We start from the raw sequence: 21,150 nt of genomic DNA, 5'->3' as shown, positions 1-21,150 counted from the left end.
TTTAAATAAAACTTTTTAATTATGTTATCCAGTGACATGCCAGAGCACCAACCCTCGTGTCTTGTCTAAGTGTTATGATTTTTTTTTACTTCGTAGCAAAGCCTGCAAGAACACTAGAACGCTACAAAACCCTTTGGCAAATTGACACCGCACTTGAGAGTGACGCTGGAATATATTTGGACGTCCTGCACGTCAATCAAAATTTCGCGGCATCCTATTGGTCCTCCCTCACGATATTATCGTTCCATCTTGCGGTCGCGTACTCTGTTGTCCTCATCCGCGAGTTGACGTAGATCCCCTAAATTTGTGGCTGGGCCATTTTGTGTCTCGCTCACGATTTTAGAGCCTTGACATTTTACGGCGCGTCTGTTAAACGCTGCGCATAAACGTAAACTGTCAAAAGCCGCCTGATTTGGATTCTTCTCCTTATTTGAAACCTGACACCGCTGATGTTTCAGCGCCCATGTCCTCCCGTAGGTTGTGCGCTGCGGAGTGATATTCCATTGGAACCGACAATGTGGAGGCTGTGAAAATGTCTACTTGGGAAAAGAAATGATTGCAGTTTCTCCAAGTGAAAGGAAACAGAGTACCGCAAGAGTTATGGTCCGCGTTAAAGACGCGAGGTCGGCTTCATAGCGAAGACAAACAACGAGGCGAGACAACAAAGGAGCGTTTTATATTGTCTTTCCTGCGCTTCATCAAGCCCACGGACCGGGACCACAGGAGAAGGATTCTATCCCTAACTTTGTTTTTCCTCTCTTATATATTGCCGTATCACTACTCGCTGCTGGATGCTACACTGCTGACTCCAGGTAAATGTGAACGTATTCAAAACAAGCTCATTCATGCGAAGCTGGAGTTGTATTGTTACGTTGATTTCTGGGTAATAACTAAGTTTTAAGCGCAGCGATTAAGTTGTTGGAGGGCTACAGCCGGGGAAAAGAAAAGCGGGGTGTTGGATTTTCCTCCCTTCTTTCGGTCTCACCGAGGTCCACTGTGTGGTTACACAGCATTTAGCAGTCCTGGGTGTGATGGAAAACACTTCTTTGTTCATTTCTGTAAGCTATAATGTTATTAGCATATTACCGGAGTGAGTTAGCTCCCCTGGGGTCTCGGCACTTATATGTGGGTTTGCGTTTGATCGCAAGCCGTTGACTTCTTTTTATATCACTCATGTTGCGTTTATGACCAACGCGAGCCTGTTTTACGTTCAGTTACGTTTAATATTCAATTGTGCCCAAAATCGCTGTTAAATAAGCGCATAGTGTAAAAATAACAGCAGAAAATAACTTGGGTATTTTCCCCTTCTCTTCCACCCAGCCTTCTACCGTTATAACCGTCGCTTGCAGCTCTTAATGCAGTACTTTGTAATTCCCACACACTTGTAAACTAGCTACAGTAAAATATAATTGTAATAATAAAAAGTGAAGTGGTTTATTACAATCGATTAATATTCATTAAACTTTTTGTGGACTCAGTCTTTGTGCTCATCTCGATGTGAGAGGGCAGGCAACAGGTTTTTTTTTTTTTTTTTTCCCCTCAGATCCTTTTAAACGTCCCGCAGCATTTCCAGGCCCGTAGGTGAAGACATTTAAACTCCGGTGAACACTGAACAGCCTGGATCCGTGTTTTCTGACGCCAGCCAGGAGCTCTTGTTTTCTGCAGCTATTTCTGCCATGTAACTTTCCCCCAAACGCCGCTGGCCAAAAGGTGGGGGTGCTCAAGACAAGCGTAATGCAACTTCCATTTGTTAGGAGGGGCTAAGCACTTATCCCCCATTTTGACCTCGGCTTGCTGAGAGACAGAAATTGCTAGATTATGTGCTGTCAGCGTATTGTTCTTTGGTCGCATTCCGCGCATGCACCCCTATTTACAGCCTCTTGGTCGTTACACCGCTGCAGTGTTTATTCATTTTAGACATGCTAATGCAGAGAAAGCAGAGCAGTTACTATACAATGATGACGTTAAGTAGAAGAAAGGGCGAGTGCATAAAATCTCACCCTTTCTCCACAACTTATTAATATTCATCACATCACTTCTTGTTTATCTCCTCCCAAATCCCTCTCTATAATTTGCAACATAAATTGGTTTGTAACCCCAATGACATGCCAAGAGACACAAGTATTTACATACATAATAAGAGCAAGAAATATAGATATTTTGTGTTGTTTTTTTGTTGGCTGTAAATGTATCACTGCAAATGGCCAGAAAAAGTCGTTCAATATCAGATAGGCCACTTCATTACAATAGTTGTATTTGGCACTGTAACCACTCTGCTACCCGTTAGACAATTACTGAATTAAATAATATTGAAGAGCTCATCGAATCAATAGTGGCAAAATAGTTCATAGATCAAAAATAACAATCCTTACTGTGATATATATATATATATATATATGGTTGTCACACTGAGCCTGATTTAGATGCCACTCAAGCAAAGCCTTGAACTCTGATATATATTTCTCTTTTGGGGGGGGAGAGAGGAGGTCAGTAACTAAATACTGACCACCTCCTAATTTAAAGAATCTCCATTCGGTGTGGGATAATCCTGTCCAGATTTTAAAAGTCTTGATTTTGTACACATTTTTTGGAACAGCCAAAAAGCAATAAAAGAGGAGGAAAACTTCTGCATCATGTCATTTCATGATTTCTGAAGCATGCAGCTCCCTAAACCTCACTAGTTAAATATTTTGTTATTTGTTCACAATTGTCCCGGATATTGTTAAACAAAACTGATTGATAAATAATAATAATAATCATTATAATAAATTCATTTGGGGACAGAATGGAGGTTTGTAGGAAGCCTATATGCTGTTCCCTTGTGATTATTTTATTTTAAAACGCAGCTCGTCGGCAAGGCCATAAAAATAAATGAGTTATTCAGGTGGTATTTTTGGAGTCACATCAGTTACGTCTGGAAAGCACAGGAAGTTTAATAGGTCACAAATCTCTAACCATAATGCGATGATTGTTGTAGCATTCTGCTTTTTCTCTTCCACTCTTTTAGCTAGACAGCTTACAATGAAAGAGTTGCGCCTAACAATCTAAAAGAGAACTTAACTAGGACACTTCATTACATTATTGATTTTTTTTTTTTACATAATGTACATGTACAAATGTACAAATTTTGTAATATATTTCAGGAAAAGCCACTGAACCAAAGCGATCATGTTTCTCAAATGGTCAAAAGCTCCAATGCAACAATAAACTCAAAACTCTTCATTAGTTAAAACAATTAAGTTCATATTTAATAACTGGTTATGACCTAAGAGAACATCAAAACCCTCTTCTTCTTTTTTTCAAACCAAATCCATAATTGTAGTTTTAAAAGACGTCTTTTTTTCTTTTAGTCACATGGAACATTTGTGTTGATGTTGGCTGGCCATAAATTGCCACTTTAGGATTCCAGCATGCTGTGTTATCACTCTGTAGACTTCAGTGCACAGAGATGCTAAAAACACAGTTGGGTTTTGATGTGGAGTCAGCACCCAAGTCCAGGGGCTGACTAAAAACCAAATGCAGCGTGGCCTGTGGCTGAACCATGGTTTGATGTGGGCTACTTTTAGAACTGCTTTTACTTTTCTCACTACCTGATCAGAACTCTGACTAAATTGTCGGATGTGAGGGTATAAAGATAGTTCAGTTTAAAGCGGGGATGCAGATATTGGTTAGTTGATTAGTCCGGTATTTGATTGTTTTAGTCCTGAAATAATCAGATAAGATATTTATGATTTCTTATGAAAACAAAACGCCCTTAAACAAACTATGCACAGTGTCCTTTTGTACGTTTAATATGAATATATGTTTTTTTTTTATTATTAAACAGACATAAAGCTAAGATCATTCAAGTAAATAAATTCATATGTTTTTTCTGCCACAAAAAAAATAATTAATTTTTTTGAAATAATTCAAAGATTTATTTGATTTATAAATCTTTGATTTATAAATCAAAGATTTATAAATTTAGTGACTAAAACCAAATCTTATTAACATACATAAATTATTCTGATGGACGAAAGGCCGTGTGAAGCAATACAAACTTTATCCACTCATTTATTAATCATCTTCAGAGGGATTGACTTGTGAGAACTTATTTTTTGTATCTTTTTTTTAACCACAATTAAAAGCTTCCTCATTCATTAAGTAGTTGTGTTTTTTTTTCTTCCTTAATGTATTTGTGTAAAAGTCAGTTAGCGTAGCAGACCAACTCACATATGGAAATAGCTGTATAAATGGAATTGCTTGTGCGTCAGTTCTTATTTTCTGAGCAGAGACATGGCAACGATTAATCTGTCTTTACTGACATTGTTGTTGTTTGGGGCTGGCCTCACACGTTTGTTTTTAGCCGAGTTTGAAACCAGTTGCTTTAAATGAACTGAATGATTTCTTTTTTTTTTTTTTTTGGCGATCCACCTTTAGCATTTCCAGCTGCGCGGCACAGGGAGAATTCGATCCTCTTTGGGAATTAGTGATAGCAAATAATCGGGCGTTGTTCATCTTTCTTCTAACGAAGCTCGATTTTAACATTCCATGTAAAGATTAAACGACATTTGCTGTTGTCAGCATGGCTGATGTTTTGAAGGAGGAATGCAGCGTTTACACAGCTCTCTACACTAAAATACACAGTGCAGAAAACGGTAATCTTAATCAATGCATTTAATGTAATCAGTATCGAGTTACTGACGCAAAATGACGTCGTGTTGTTTGTGCTTGTCCTTGTAGTCTGTAGCTGAGACTGTAAAGGCCCAGTGAACAGCATCAGAGAATGGCTACAGTGGAAAACGACAAGGAGCTGAGCGACTTGCTGGATTTTAGTGCGGTAAGGCCCCTGCTAAGCCTCATTGTTGCCTTCGTAATCCATTTCATTTTAACAATAAGCACCAAACCTGGTGACGAGTACCTCGAAATGGGAATGAATGAGATTCATTCTCAATGAGGAAGAAATGTGTTTAAGCAGCCATGCTTTTTTTTTTTTTTTATATATATAAAGCTCTGTTTGTCTTGGCTCAACTTATTTATTTATTGTTTTGTCACAAATCATAGCTGAAAGACTCGGGTTGCCCTGTGTTTATTGCAGTTGTTCGCAAAAGCACGTAGGACAGTTTGGATTACGCTCTGATCAACGTTTGCATAAACGTCGAGGGAACATTCAAATGTTTTATTGCCTTGCCGTGGTTTTTACAGATTTATTGCTCTCCTTTCAGATGTTTGAACCTCCAGTTTCGAATGGAAAGAATGGGCCGACTACTCTCGCCAGCAGCCAGTTTGGAGGTCCCGGTAAGAGATAATACACAAAAGAGACGGTTTGTTTGCCTTTCCTTCACCTGTAGTCAGTGGCCGTATTGCTTGGTAATGCTTCTGTGACTTTCTAAAAATAAATCTATTAGAGCCCATCTCCAGTCTCACTACCTCATTTTTACTCTCTTGCTTTCTTTCCAGTTGTAATAGAATAATACATGGTTCCCGTTTCCTTGTTTTAGTTTTCATAAATTGAGAATTCATCATCAGATGCACAAATCCAACCCTCATATTAGCGTTTAAAGCATGCATGCAACGTCAATGTTGTCAAATAATAACCAGGACACTCCAAAAATCGGATGGTGGTGCTTTTGTATGTCTGCTGGAGTTTTATATGCCGACCCCAGGCGCCGTTTCCCTGCTCTACCAGACCCAATAGTCGCAGACAAAACAAAGTTCTCTGCTACCATTGTGTTTTTTGGAGGTGCATTAAGTCTTTCAACAAGCATCAGAGAGCAACGCGATATTCAAGGGGAAGATCAAAGACGACACGTTCGGTTGCTGGGTGGGGTTATCAGGGGCTCTGTTTCATCTACTCACAAGAAAGCCACTTGTGTTGTTCTTCTGTAAGGATCGGGCGCGCTCTTACAAACGAGGCATGTAGATGTTATCAATCCTAACGGCTTCTCATGAGGCACCTACGGCCCACAGGAACCGTACCAGGGCTCTTTGAGCTATTCGAACAGGTCGCTCCTCATTTCTGCATCTGAAATGCCTGAACTGAGCTTAGCAGGTATTCCTAAGACTCTTGTTCAAGAGTTTGAACAACTTGTTTATTTTTAGTGCTTACCTCAGAGTTGGACCTTTTGCAGCAATGAAATAAGTAAATGCACCCAACAAAAGAAAATTATGAAGCGACTTTTAGCTACTTAGCTCAAATTAGGGAGTTGTTTTAGCAGAGGATATAAGAGGCTCAGCGGAAATCCAGACACCCTAGGCACACACCCCTGGCATTGAAATGAGCTGTGCTGTTTGATGTCTAATATCAAAGCTCCAAACTCTTGATTCCTGATGAGTAATTATGTAACAGTCATTAGTCTTACACACATACTGAGTTAAGCGTGGGCTGGTTACTGCTGCCAAGGTATGCCAAGGATTTTTTTTTTTAAGTTACCCTTTCAAAACCACAAACATTTGAGAAAAGTAAAGTAATTTTTAACATGAAAGTTTAAAAAAATAAAATCTAAATTAAAAACAGATTCATTAATTTTTCTAAACTGATTCTACATTGTTTTATTATTTATTATGAGATGAATGTCTAATTTCCTTCTTGATTGGAAAAAAGTTGGATATGGGCCAGAGTTATGAATATTTTGGGGCTTTACTGTGTGGTGATGCCATGAAACTGTCCTACGTGAGGTCATCATCATTCCTCATTAGTCTCATACCTGCCCACATGGCACCATGAGAGACACCTGATGGGTTTAAAAGTTTCCATATGGCTCTAAAGTAGTCATTTACATGTTTTTTCCCCCCTCACAATTCATATGGTTTAAATGTGAAACTTTACCATGTGTTTTTGTGCTCTTGTTCTGAGCTGTCAGTGATTATCATATCTGTTCAATCCAGTCCACTGTTTTTCTTTTTCTTTTTTTTTTTTGCGTGTGCTTTCATTTTTTTAGTTCACAAGAAACCGAGACTCCTAACGTGTATTTTTAGGGTGGTATGGGTAGAAATTCTGACTGGCTTGTGATATAAATTTGCATGAAAAGGTTCCTTGTTTCAAGCAGATGTGAAACTGAATTTGAAAAACTCAGGTGGGAAAGTTACATGAAGGTCTGTTGTGTAAAGTCTGACGATCCACTGCTTATTATTGTAAAAATTGTAAAAAAAAAAAAAAAAAAAGATCCAAACTATCGCTGGAGAACAGTCGAATGTAAGCTGCGTGCGTTTAAAGGATAGTATGTCACATTGTCCTGCACTTAGGAAGTCTCCTGTGACTAACAGGTTTAAAGAGTCAGCCCTGTGTCATTGTACATTGTTCATTATTTCATTAACAGTGTTTTCTCTCTTGAGATCGTATCTGACATCACGCTTTGTGTCTGCGTGACTCACTTTTCCAGGGAAAAGAAGAAGTCGCGCAGACAAACGGACCGCTCGGTTGTAGTTGGCCTGGGGCAGCGTTCCAGTAAAAACCAAGACATGCCTGCATGTTTGGTCAATATATCTGCCTGCGTTTCGCTCACAAAGTCGGTGACTCAGGCTGTCTGTCTGTTTCCGATAGCTCTGTCTGTGCTGTGTAATTATAGACCAGCCAACCTTAAAGGGGTGTTGCATGCTGGGAGGAAAAGTGCATTGGGGTTCTCGGGAGAATTTTTCTGTTACTCATCCTCTTATTCCTTTTCCTGCTTATAGATATTGTAGCCTGTCTGAGCTGATATTTGTGATTTTGGCATGGCGTTCTGTAGGACTAATGAAACTTAGTATGTTCGAAATCAATATTAGTGTCATGCTTCACTAGCAATCAGCAGTATGGTCTGCTGTAGCTGCTGTAGGAATCAATATTCACTCATTAAACTAAATGAATTGAAGCATTGTAAGAAATCTTGATGTGGAAAGATTTGGTGAAAAGTGTAGGAACATTTTTTAGGTTCAGCAGACTGAGATTCATTCAGCAGTATGCACAGCGCAAGTGTAACTGCAAAGAAGCCAAGAGTAGCTGCAGTTTTTGGACGAAACCTTGGACTATAATCTGATTTGTTCAAATAAAAATTGTAGCTGTGACTGACTCTAGGGTTTTATAATGAGTCCAGTGGCTCATCGTGATAATGTAGATCAACATGTTCCTGACTAAATGTCTCATTGTCTGTGATTTGAATTAAACACGCTTTAAAAAAACATGCAGTTTTTAATGTCCACTATCCTAATCGGCAGCAAAATGTTCTGCCATTATTGTTGGATTATTTTAGTCTCTTTTTTTTCAAATTGTCCCTGTAGTGTTAAGTAATTTTACTATCTGAATTGTTATTTCACAGTTACACCCTCCTTTAAATGTCTCTGAGTGAAACCATTCACAAGTATGAGCAGATGTAAACACACTTCTTTACGATTTTAACAAGTGTTTTTGTTGTTAATCTAACCCGCCTAATGCTGAGTAGTTAAAATTTCCATACTGAAATTGGGGTTATTGTAGAATTATGACACAAGTCTACTTGCTAAAGAAGTTTTTATTTTTTTAATAAACTTTGCTCTCAAACAATCAAAAAGCGCTATCCACTTGGTTCATCTTGATGTATTATGGTAAATAGCGTCAGATTGTATTTTATTGAGTCAAAAACTAGGATTAGAGTAAATCTTGGTTGGCGAATGAATTGAATTGTATCTAACTGTTGCTTGTTGTTGATGGATCTTGGGGTGCTGGGGATGCACAAAGTATCGGCATCGACATCGGTATCGGCCGATGTTGATGCCGACAGTAGAACGCCCGATGAGTAGAACGATATTTACTTCCATCTGGTTGCTGTTTATGTGTTTAACTCAAGCAGAGAAAGTTTCAAATCTAAAACATATCAGAAGTTGTTGGTGTTTTTTTTATTTTTTTATTTTTTTGATTGAAGGTGCTTGCTGATGACAACACGCTAAAATGTCTAACGTGTAAGTTTTGCTTTGATTGACAGGCAGAGCGGCAGTCAGACATGGAGAGGGGACGTGAAATTGCCTCCTTCATCTCTTATTCCGCTGGTGTCGTGTAGCTCACACTTGTCACTGCAATCTAGCTGCTTTTGGCACTATGGAGCCATTATTCTGTTCTACTGCTGATCCTGTCAGGATTCTCGCACCCCCCTTCCCCCCTTAGCTTTTTAATTAGACAACAAAACAAAAATATGAATATTCATAGGGCTCAGCCTCATTAATATGCACAATTATGCAAATACGAGTGCAATTAAACTTCAGATTTCCCCAAGAGATGCTGTGTTGCAGTACGAGAGGAGATTTGAGAGCGAGGGGATTGGGCAGAGATTTCTGCTCCACAAATCTTTAACATCCCTTCCTTAAAGCTGCTCCGGCCCGCGATGGCACATGCCAGCCGTGTGAGTTTGGACGGTGAGCCTCGCGCTAAGGTGAAGGTGTGGGCCTAAGCGTGTGGGAACAAATGGGCTATGAATGAGTGTTGCCATGGAAAAAGCGTAAAGGAGTGGAGTGTGGGAGACCGAGGAATGTCGAGGATGATTCTGGAAGCCTCGTACTGGGTGTTAATTATTCAAACTTCCTACAGCTCAAAATCCAGACTATGTGACAGCGCCGTCACAGTGCTGTCTCGCTCTGTGAGCTTTGAAGTTTCTCAATGTAGGTTGCATTAAGGAGCCTGAAAAACCTGTATCAAAGCAAGTCGTCACTTTTTCAAGTGACACATTTGTTGCAAGACGGGGACATAAATCTGTGATCATAATGCTATTACCTTTTGGCTGACGGAGTTTTTTTTTGTCCCAACAGGTGTAGATGAGAGGAGAGGGTCCAGTCCGTGGGGACCAGGGGAGCAGACTAGTCCATCTTTCAACCAGGGAAGGGTATGATTTATTTTAGCCTCGGCCGTAGAGTGCAGCAGATGTTGTGTTATTCTTCACGTGTTGCGTGATTTATTGCTTTATACCTCTTTTACACACAGACTGCAACATTATGAAGTGCTCTAGATTTGACCACTTATGCATTACCAGTGCTGCCGATGATTAATGCTGGGTTGTGACCTGCCTTCCTGGGCTTAAACAAGAGTGTAATTTGTTATTTTCCAATTACATGTTGATTGAAAACATAGAAAAAAACTTATTAAAATAATAGCAGGTGACTTTGAAAGTATGCAGTAATATTACATTCGTGCTTAAAGTTAAATAGTAAAATTCGGGGCCGCAACTAACAATTATTTTAGTAACCAATTATTCATACAATTAATTGCATAAAAAGATTATCACATTGTGTAGATGTTTCATTTAACCACTTAAGCCTTTTTTTTTTTACACAATATTAGAAATAATATTAAAATATGCAAATGAACAAATAATTCAATGCATTTTTTAAAATAACAAAATAAACATTTTATTGCCAACAGTGCAATAACACAGCCTTCTTTTAGTGTATGCTTGATCAAAATGATTAATTTTTGCATTAACCAATTCAGAATTGTAAAATATCAAAAGGTGCTTGAGAGAAAATGTATTTTATTTTATTTTATTTTTTTACAGAATTTGAAAATTGTCAAACTATAACTATGCCACATGAGGAGTTCTAGGCGGAACATATTTACAAAGGATTTAAAAAACATCTTTAATGCAAATGAATATGTTTATATATATTTGACTTCATGTTCTTCTGCAAATGTCCTTTCATTGAGTCTGTGAAATCCAGTTAACGATTAATCAAGTCCTAGATTCGTTGACGATTATTTCAATAATCAATTAATCACGATGAATCCAATTAATCCAATTAGTCTTATAATTAATATATTATGTTGTTGCATTTTGATGCAGATGAACTGAAAATCAAAGGATGCCATCTGCTTATTTTTGATGCAACTACGAATGAAGTGTTATTCCGTCTCTTTCTCTCAGGTTTTCGAAGAGGGCCTTTACAGTGAGAGAGAAAGTCTGGCCTCTACCCCCGTATTTGGACCAGGCATTGCTGGTAAGAAGATTTTAATTCAATCTGAGCTCTCGAAGCACAGACATCACCACTTTCAAATCATCCCTTCTATTTTTTTAAATTTATTTATTTATTTTTTTTTCATTTTTGCAAATTGGTAAAAAAAAAATTGTCAGTGTCGGACTAAGTGATGGAGGAATGTGTTAACTGGCACTCAGACTCGTACATCAATGCACAGTGTGACTGAACAGAACAACAAGCAGTTTGTTTTTCAGAGCAGCCATTCACAAGTCCGGCACTCATGTGGCAGTTTAGGGCAGCGCATGTTTCAGGATGAGGGGGAGCAGGGCAAACGGGGAGGATGTGGAGGAGGGCTTTGTTTGTGTGTGTTCGCTATGGGAGGGGTGGGGGGTGTAAAGGGAGGGCACCCATGCACAAACAGGGCTCTCCCTGGGGAAAACAGTGGACTATAGCGCTTCTCTGTTTAACTGTCAGCGGAGGGGGCAGAGTTTGGATACAATTGCCCCTGGAGCATTTGTAATGAGTCTATTTGGTTCATTTAAACACTGCAGCATATACATTCACCTTGCAAATGCGATGAATGGCAGGGCAGTGTGATTACATACATAACATTTGCCTTTTAACGATCCTCAAATCTTTTTCTTTATTTTAACAGGGAAAGCTGAACGAGGGTCATACTCATCATTTGGGACGCAGGTGAGTCTTTCAAAGAAAATAAAGTCATACCAGCAACAACGTGACAAAGGGAAACCTGCAGATTAACACAAAAATAAATTCATGCAAGCATACCACTGTCGCAATGGATTTGTGGATACAAATAGGGCTGCAATTATTAATCGGATTAATCGTGATTAAACGATTATTGAAATAGTTGTCAAAGAATTTAGTAACTGATTAATTGTTAACTGGAATACAGAGGCTCAAAAAAAGGCAATTTGCTGCAAAGCAACATAGTCAGTGCAGTAATTAAGCCAAAGATGTTAAAAATAAATATATATATTTTGCATCTGTGATTAAAAAAAATATCATTTGGACCAGACTCAGAACTTCCTCACCTTCCAATTTGCTGTGATATAGTCTTGATTTTATCTCTGAGTACTAATCTACTCTAACAATTAAAGCTGTCCTTCACGTCTAAGTCCAGAAATCAACTGAGCTCTCAGTTTATAACAACAAACAGGTTATTTTTAAGACAGATACATATCAATGATAACCTTAATTTTCTCTACATGTTCATACTGCTGTTTGAACGGGCTTTTGCCTCTCTTCTCTTTAAACCGTCTGTAGCCTGGTTTTATGCCAAGTGAGATACCCCTGCCCAGTCCTGACAGCCTCTCTCCGCCTTCTGCCAAGTCCAATTCCCAGTTTTATTCATCCTATGAGAGGAAGAGACCCGCACAGGACCTCACTGGTAAGAATGAAGGCATGTGCATTTTTTTTTTTCTTTTCATCAGACGTACGTTTGTCTCCTCTGGTTTTTGTTTTACAAATGATGTCTCCGTTCTGATCTATATTTACATCTGTGGGTTCCACCACTTCTATTGTAAGTGTTAAAACGTGGTTTCGAGTTCTTCCTTCTTATTCGGTGGAGAAAGTAGCATTACCTCCTTCTCAGTACACAGAAATACACAGAACTTTTTTCTGGTTGTGCAGGAATTATGAGGCTGCACAAAGGCTGATAGGTCTAAAAGGAAAACCTTTATTACGTATTGTGTAGTGGCTTTGTCTTTAGATATCAATCTTTTCATTTTTATGAGGTTTCCTTTCTGTCTTTTTCCCAGCAAATCCGCAGCCAAAAAAGATCCGCAAGGTTCCTCCTGGCCTGCCCTCCTCAGTAAGTAGACACCTCCAGAAAACCTTCCCCCTGTGCTACACCTCGGTCTGTAACGTTGATTCCATGTATCCCAAAAGTTTCAGTTTTTAAGCCTAACGAAAATGTTCCCGTTTAGTTTTGCATCTGGAGCCCTTCCTCTGGATCTCGAGCGGTATAATAGGAGCGGCGCGGGCCTTTTAGGTCGAACATCTGTGCTTCTTCAGCGCCAAAGTCAAAAGGCAACAGTGGGGGCAAGCCACTTATTCACCCAGTCACTTATTTGCAGCATATATTTATAGTATGTTGTACTTGTGGGCCCTTGGCTTTGTGGCCACACTTCGTCCTCTCTGCCAAGTGTACTCATCAAATCGCCGAGGAGATTTTGTGCTGGAGGGGGTTGATGGTTTTTGGTCCCTCTCTTTCTTTCCCTCCCTCAATGTTTCCCTCTATGGACACCCTGTTTCCTCATTTTTTTTTTCTTGCTCGCTGCCCCACCTCGCACAGCCTCGCTCTCTCTCCTCTTCTACAACCATAAACAACAGCCCTCCCCCATCCCTCCATCCCAGCTGCCAGCGGAGTTGGCTGCTGTCCAGGATTCGGCAGATGGTTCAGTAATTAGGAGTGCATCTCCCTGTTCCCTCTTCTCCTCTTCATTCTCTTTTCCTCTTCCTTTTTTCTCTGTTTAATCAAATTACAGAAGAAAACTTCAGACCTACTATGATCAGAGTTTTACAGACATACTTGGTTTCTTGATTTTCTCATTTTGGACGGAGGTGGTACAGAACAGTGGCTTCTTTATTCCCACCTCAATATGAAGATTGTATTTGATTGATCAAAACTTTGTTTGTTAAGGAGATTGAACTCCATGCCTGTGTTTTAACAGCGTAATACACTGAAATATGTTTATGGGCTCGAAAAGGAGTCTGGCTCTTTACATTTCATACTGTCTCATCTTTAGTTTCAAATCTAAAGAAACGTCATTTCATCCAGATAGTAAAATCCATGTTAGCCTGAGTAGCACTTCAGCTTCAAAAGGAAATAGATTTCGATCGTACACGGAGCTAAGCGTGTTGTAGTAAAAGCTTTACGAAAAAGATTTTATGCAAACTCAAAAAAGTGTATTTCTTTTGTAACAATATTACACGATATCGAAAATACTTTTTATACTATCTAATAATGAATTATATAGTTAGGATGACCAAAATTACTTATATTTGCTATTTTTTTTAAAATGGTTTTCTTAAAGAGAGAACTGATATTATTCTCCCTTTAAGCAATCAGGGAAAACCCAGATGATAACATAATAGTTTTGTAAGCTTCTGACATGTTCATTCACGACATTTGAGTTAAATGAACACCTCGAAAACACGGGTACCTTGTGTGACATCAAGGATTAATAAAATAAAATAAAAAAAATCAGCCAAGTTGAAAAAGGGAATAGTGAAACTGCACAAGTCTGGTTCATTCTTAGTTACAATTCCCAAATATATGAAAGTGCAGTCCATTCAAATAATCACAAATAAGTCTAAATGCCTTTTGAATGAACAGTCATCTCAGTGATGAGATGACTGTTCCCGTCCCAGAAGAGAATGAGTTTTGGTCTGAAATCTGTGAATCATCCTTAGAACAAAGGGGCTGACCCTATGAAAACGCTGGCTGAAGATGGTGAGACAGTGTCACTATCCACAGCGAAACACATTCTGTTTACCAACATCGCTGAAAGGCAACGCAGAGAGAAAAAAGCCATTGCTCCAAAAGCAACACAAAAAGCAAGGTTACGGTTTAAAAATGCACTAAAGGACAAAAACATTCATTTTTTCGAGTTTTACTGTCTGATGAAACTAAAGTGGAGCCGTTTGACCATCATGACCATCATTACATTTGGATGAAAAGGGTCAATAAGCCTGGGAACACCATCCCAACTGTGAAGTATGGTGGTGGCAGCGTCGTGCTGTGGGGTGGCCTGCGACAGGAGGAACTGGTGCACTTCATAAAATAGATGGCATCTTGAGGAAAGAAAATAATAGCGTAGAAAGGCTCCTTTACTGAGTGACACCGGTTCTGTCAGGAGGAACGGGACAAAATTCCAGCAAGTCGTTGATATGAGCTTGTGAAAGGAGACCAAAACAGTTTGAACCAAGTTAAACAGCTCAAAGGAAATTCTGGTACATATTAGGAAAAAATGTAAGAAAGCTGTTGGATTTGTAGAAATTACTCTGGCATTCAGCAGATATAAATTATTTGGGCAATCTAAAAGAGAGAAACATTAGTCTGATCATTTGGGGTAATTTGTCTATTTGTACAGCGTATGGAAACATGTGGTTCGAGCTCACTCTGTCAGACTTGGTCATCATTTCACTTTTCTATTTGTAGGTTTACCCCACAGCCACAGGAGAGGATTTTAATCGGGACACCACTTGCTTCCCAGCCTCCAAAGCAGGAAATGTCTACCAACCAGCGTACTACATGCAAGGTCAGTTGAAACAATATTTTCCTCTGGAGTCTCTCCTAGTTCTTTGTGTTTAGATGAAAAGTTTAGTCTGGCAAAGACGACAATTTCCTGGAATTTTCCTTTGAAGCCAGCACAGCTGGGAGAGTCGGTTCCTTTACTGTGATATTGTCCAGATGAGCCGTAGGTGCTGTGGTTGTAGGCTACCGACAGCCCCGCGGGTCAAACGGTGAATCACGGTTGAATACAGTCATCACGCTGATATGACACGGCTCATATGTGGCCTTCATTGTCTTCTCTCCTGCGTCTGGTTGTGGCTCTGCCTTATTTTCCATGTTTCTCTGCTGGATTCCCCCTGACAGATGCCCACCCGCCCTCTGATCCTTGGGGCTCTGCCGGGTCGATGATTCAGCCTGGATACTCTGCCGTGTTGGGGAACTCCCCCCATCTGGGCCAGCACGGTCCATTCACTGCCATAAACCCTCAAGACAGAATGGTGTGTTCAGTTTTTTTTTTTCCCCTCCTTAATTTTTGTTACTTTTTTTTTCTCCACTAAAGCTTCTGCGTCCTTAACGCTGTATGTGATGTTCTCTTTTAAGAAGCGGCATCCCCTTCCCCTCTCACCCCAGAACTACCCCCTGCATGGCAGCGAAGTGAACGGAGCTCATCCCACCAGCTTCCACGCAGGCTCCAGCAGCTTCGGAGTCCCCAGCCACACACCCCCCATCGCTGGCACTGAAACGATTATGGGTAAGTCATTTGTGTGCCATTTCAGCTTCAAATGTCAGAGTAATTTTGTTTTTAATATATTTATATAGGTACCAAATTAAGTGTCAGAACCCTTGATTCTTTTTACATTTTATAACATTACGACTGGAAGATTTGAAGTAATTTATTTAGATTTTCTGATTGGCCAACACAAAATAATGCGTAACTTTGAAGTGTAATTTGAATAAACCACCTTTCATTTCAATTTCAGCTGAAAAATTGTCTTGCGGTTTACAGCAACAAGTGGGGGAGGGACAGTAGCGTTTTACTTTACATTCCAGTCTCAAGTTTTTTAAGCTCCTTTCACATCACACGGTGGTGGCGGAATCATGCTGTGGAGATGCTCTTCTTTCATTTTTGTTTTTTCAGTCTGCAACCCAAAGAGCAGAAATGTACTCTGATCATATGCCGTCGTTTTTTTTTCTTATTCATAAAAATAAAGTATATACCAACTAAGGACAGTATGGGAGAACAAGAAGAAAATCAAAACAAAAATCACTTGTGCACAGTAGTATATACCGTACATGTGTGTTATTTAGGACACAGATGGACAGAAAGACAAATCAAAACAGGATACACACATACAAAGAGAAAAGCACAAGTAGGCTGATTAATCCAGCTCCTCTACAAAATCTGGCCACAGAGGGAGATGTTTTTTTTTTTTTTTTTTTTTTTTTTTAACAGGGGTTAAAGGTTGAAAAAGACCTGAGGCTCCTTCAGCAGGATAACGACCCTAAAATGTCTGAGCTGTGATGAAAACGGTTTAAAATGAAACATGTTCGAGCGTTAGAGTGGCCTAGTCAAAATCCAGACCTAAATCCACTTGAGCTCTACATCCATTCTAATTGACCGTGTTCTATTATGCAAAGAAGGATAGAGGAAAATGTCAGCTTCTAGATGTAGAAAAAAAGTGACTAAAACATTTTCTAAAGCATTTAAATACATTTGCATGCCACACTTTTATAAGGTTTTAATTGCTAAACCACAAAAGGACAACAAAAGCAAATTACATGTTCTTTTTTTCCCCATCCGCTTCACGGTTGTGCCGTATTTTCACACTACTACAACCTAAAATTCCCACAAAATACATGAAAGTCTGTGGTTAGAATATGACAAAATGTGGGAAAAGTTCAACAGGTATGAATACTTTTGCAAGACGCTGTACACCGAAACCAATTAATATCTTCTGCTTTTATTTACGAATCAAATCGTGGTGCTGTACCAGTAAGTTCGGGTGACGAGATTGGAAAAGCCCTGGCATCAGTAAGTAGCTGTAGAGTACATATTTATAATCAAGTAACACTGTTAGTGACACAGGACTCTACAGATTATTTGTCGTTTTCTGAGGCAATATAAATGGAAGTAATACACATTTTTATTTTGAGTGAAAATCAGAACTTCTTTGTTCAGATTTATCCTTCAGACCCAAACAGTAACGCTTTCCCTCCGTCGCCGTCTACTCCCTCCGGTTCACCACAGGCTGTGTCAGGTGAGTGGAAAACGTGCAATCTGAAGAAGAAGCTCCACATGTTGGGTGCAAAACGGACTGAAAACATGTCAAGTTAAAGTTTTGCGTTTGTGCGACAGTAAAATGCTGTTCCAAATGTATCTAATACATCAACCATGTGCAAAGTTAGAAGCTTATAAGTAAAGTCTGAACTTAGCAACTGTGCAACAAAAACTACTACTGAAACAAATCATCTTATCAGATATTGGAGATTTATTTAATGTGAATAAATAAGATGAAAATAGCAAAGTAGTAAAATCTTTTTTTTTTTTTTTTTTTTTAAAAAAAAAAAAAAATTCCCCTCTTTATTCAAATTTTTTCAAAAAAAAAAAAAAAAACTACTTTTACAGCAGAAAAGCGGCATTTCTCTTGATTTCATGTTTATTTAAAGTCACTCCACCCACAGTGTAACTTTCATGTACGCTCACCAGCCTGATATAGCTTACGAGAGAGGAAGGGAAAATACAGTAAAAATGAAAACAAGGTGGGGTCACTTCCCTTTTTTTCTCTTCAATCAATCCAAGCATTAACTCATGACACCCTGTGTGTATAAAGTACTGAAACGATGCAAAAGTTAAGAAAATAATTTGAACTATTGCCTGAAAAACACAAAGTCGTATTTACAATGTGTTTTAGATTTACAAAAATAACCATTAAGTGTTGGGGTGGCTTCTGGAAATTGATGTGTTGAATTTCTTTTTTTTTAATTATTATTATTATTAATAACAAAAAGTGCCATACTGCAAAATCGAATCACTTGGTAACAATAACGGCAATAAGTGAGAACTTCTCTGAAATGGTTGTTTTCCTTGCTCGGTTTTCAAAACGTGTTGGGAAGCAGTTTATGTATTTATTTTTTGGCATCTTGGAGGAGTTTGCCGCAGTTCATCCGTAGATTTCGACAGTTTCCGCGTGTAATCCCGTAATAAGAGCTTTATGCTTTTCATACCATCTGTAGCTCGACCTTTTGTTCTTCTGGTGGCTGAAATCACAGTTTGTAATCCCCGTTTGGATCGTTTTCAATCTGCACGTTGACAAATTTGGAAACGGCCTCACCGAATCTGCCTTTGCCAATGCACTCCTCAGTGCTGCATTGTTGTTTCAGACAGTAGTCAATCAAAACGGCCTTCTGTTCAAGGCGAGCGTTTCAGTTTTGTTTTTTGTTTTTTTTGACTTGCTAGACCAAAGCACCCACTGTCAGCTTGGCTTTGTTTCCACGTCAGAAGAATGTTTTCTGGCTTGTGCGACCAGACGTCTCCAGACTGTAGGTGGGTGTACCAGGGTCCTGGCGGTGTCTGGACGTTCTGAGCCGATGGCTACCTGCCACAATCTGGGACGTCTGAGGGCCGATTACGCGCTTTTGCTTTCTTCAGTTTTCATAACTGCTGGCCCGAACTTCGTCTGTTTCTTTCCGCCTCTGAACAAGAGCTCACGCAGCACATCTGCAAACGACTGTCACGACGTTTCTGCCCGTTTCTTCAGGTTGACTGACATAGTCCTGATTTCTACGCTCGCTCTTTGAGTGATGCTTTAGGTAAAAGTCGCAGACTGTAAAATGTAAAACCGGCCGGCTCTCCTTAGTCTGATCGAGTATAAAACTTCTGCTTATTGTGTGCATGAGCACATTTCAGGGTTTTTACACAATGTGGAAAAACGTGGAACATGACTCATGCTTTTTTTTTTTTATTATACTGGGTAAAGATAGAAAAAGTAGAGTATGGGAAGATCTTGTGTTTCAAGACTTTATTCCCATACCTCCTGTTTAAAAGTTGTCTCCATTCATCCATTTGTCTGCTATTTATCCCCTTTAATTTTATCCTTGGTTCATTTCACTATTTCCTTCTTTTTCTATCTTAGTTTCTGTTTTTTCTTACTTATTTTTATCACTGCTTTATCCATTGTTTTCCTCCTTCTGTCCTTACTTTATCTTTTTCATTTAGCTCCTTTCTTCCTTTATCATTATTTTCTTCTTTCCTGTCATTGATGATCACTATAGAAATATCTGTCAAAGATTAATCATAGCCTTTTTGCATTTGCACAAAATTAGATAAATTGACTGAGAGCTCTGGAAATTTGTTGTGGCTCTCAACATCATCTTGATCAAATCGCTTCATTTATTTTCATCATGCACTTCAAATCTAAAAATCCCTATCATTGCACGAGTCCTCAGAGCTAAAGATGAATTTGTTTAGAGCCACATTGATTAATAACATTTGGGACGTCATAAAATTTTAACCTGTTATTGTTTCCCTTACTTTGCCTCTGCAGTGTAATGCTTCCTGCTTGTTTGTTGTTTCATTTTCCTTCTAATCATATGAAACACTGCGAATTTCATTGTTGCTGAAAACGTCCTGTAAAGATAAAATTGCCTTTCCTTGCTTCTGAACTTTAACAGCAAATCGTTCCATTAATAAATCTCCTCCCTGTCTTGTAGACACTTGTCTGATCTATAGGAATGAACCTTCTTACCATTTTTTGTTTTTCTTTTTCAAGGTTCTGCATCACAGTGGACTCGGTCCTCAGGCCAGGCCACCCCGTCACCCAACTTTGAGGGAGGAATTCAGTCCATGGTGAGCCACTTTGTGTGACGTTTAACGTAAAAACAGGGCGCGATTACATATAAGACGCTTAATCTTACATGTGTTACCCTTCTCCCCGCTCCCCAGCAGAGTAAACTGGAGGACCGTCTGGACGAAGCCATCAATGTCCTTCAGCGGCACGCCAGCGGACAGGGAGGGCCGGGACTTGCTGAAATGCACAGCCTGTTGTCGGCTGGGTTAGGGATCGCACCGGGCTTCAACAGTGCAGCTCTCGGATTGGCCAGTCGTCTGCAAGGACTGGTGAGATTCAGGAAGAGAGTTAAAATGCTATACACAGGTCACCGAGGGGGTCATGCTGCCCACATCACTTATTATTCTGCTTTGAAGCCAGCACTAACAGAAACAACTGCTTTACAGGTTTCCAGCCACCTTGAGGATTCAGTTGGTCTGCCCTCTAGTGGAGGAGTTTTGCATCACGGCCCTGCATCTGTTCATTCAGGCTCTCAGCCGGATGGATTTACAGGTGGATTTTTCTGCTCTCATTGCAATCTTTATTTTAGGTCATAAATAAGTAAAAGTGTTGCTTAGCATCTTATTGTTGTGTGTGTGTGTGCGCGCAGGCCTGCCCGGAAGCGGGAATCGTTCCGGCGGCACAGCTATCAAGCGAGAAGACAAAGAGGACGATGAGAATTGCTCAATTACAGACAAGTCAGAGGACGACAGAAAAGATCTGAAGGCTCGTCTTCGAACAAGGTGTCCAAATCATAACTGCACCATAATGTTTATTTTGATTTATATAGAAGTAGGATATTTGCAGCAGCAGAATTAGAAAAATAATTATATGCTAGACAACTCTTCGGCATAATGTTGATAATATAACAGCAATTAGAGCGTTTTACCAGCTAATTCAATTTCTGTTATGTGATTAAAAACAAGCCATTGTTTAGAGGTGCTTTTTATTGTGATGGTCCCCTAAACGTCTAGCACAAATTAGGAAAATTACTTAGCAAGGTACAGCTCTGGTCATAAGTTTGCATGCACTTTTTAGAGGCATGAATGTCATAAACATTTTGGGCTTTTAATTATATTTTAACCTTTTTTTTTTTTTTTTTTTTTTTTTTTTTTTTTTAATAAAAAAAATATATCTTGTTTTTTTAAATCAATGTTTTGTTTCTCGTTG

General features: G+C 39.3%; 1 protein-coding gene across 1 annotated transcript; it reads left to right on the top strand.

The window, feature by feature from the left end:
- The first annotated feature begins 272 nt into the window (after positions 1-272).
- Positions 273-21,066, top strand: LOC106942726 (transcription factor E2-alpha-like). The gene is made up of 18 exons (XM_015026057.1): positions 273-812; positions 4,723-4,819; positions 5,205-5,277; positions 9,733-9,806; positions 10,842-10,914; positions 11,549-11,589; positions 12,181-12,304; positions 12,675-12,727; positions 15,080-15,179; positions 15,518-15,651; positions 15,755-15,905; positions 17,128-17,186; positions 17,334-17,412; positions 18,612-18,698; positions 19,924-20,000; positions 20,097-20,270; positions 20,388-20,493; positions 20,591-21,066. The coding sequence occupies exons 2-18, from the start codon at positions 4,766-4,768 to the stop codon at positions 20,797-20,799; spliced, it is 1,668 nt and encodes a 555-aa protein (XP_014881543.1). The 5' UTR covers positions 273-812; positions 4,723-4,765; the 3' UTR covers positions 20,800-21,066.
- Positions 21,067-21,150: the final 84 nt, after the last annotated feature.

This window comes from Poecilia latipinna, unplaced genomic scaffold, assembly GCF_001443285.1.
Source record: "Poecilia latipinna isolate Pla-1442-1.1 unplaced genomic scaffold, P_latipinna-1.0 Scaffold4501, whole genome shotgun sequence".
Lineage (NCBI taxonomy): Eukaryota > Metazoa > Chordata > Actinopteri > Cyprinodontiformes > Poeciliidae > Poecilia > Poecilia latipinna.
Note: the sequence above shows the minus strand (reverse complement) of the source record. Positions and strands in the feature narration are given on the sequence as shown.

Bases quoted from the DNA above. Each gene is read 5' to 3' on its own strand.
- LOC106942726 (XM_015026057.1), top strand. From the start codon at position 4,766: ATGGCTACAGTGGAAAACGACAAGGAGCTGAGCGACTTGCTGGATTTT. The intron at 10,915-11,548 runs GTAAGAAGATTT...TTATTTTAACAG, and splicing joins ATTTGGACCAGGCATTGCTG to GGAAAGCTGAACGAGGGTCA. The intron at 18,699-19,923 runs GTGGGTGTACCA...TTCTTTTTCAAG, and splicing joins CAGACGTCTCCAGACTGTAG to GTTCTGCATCACAGTGGACT.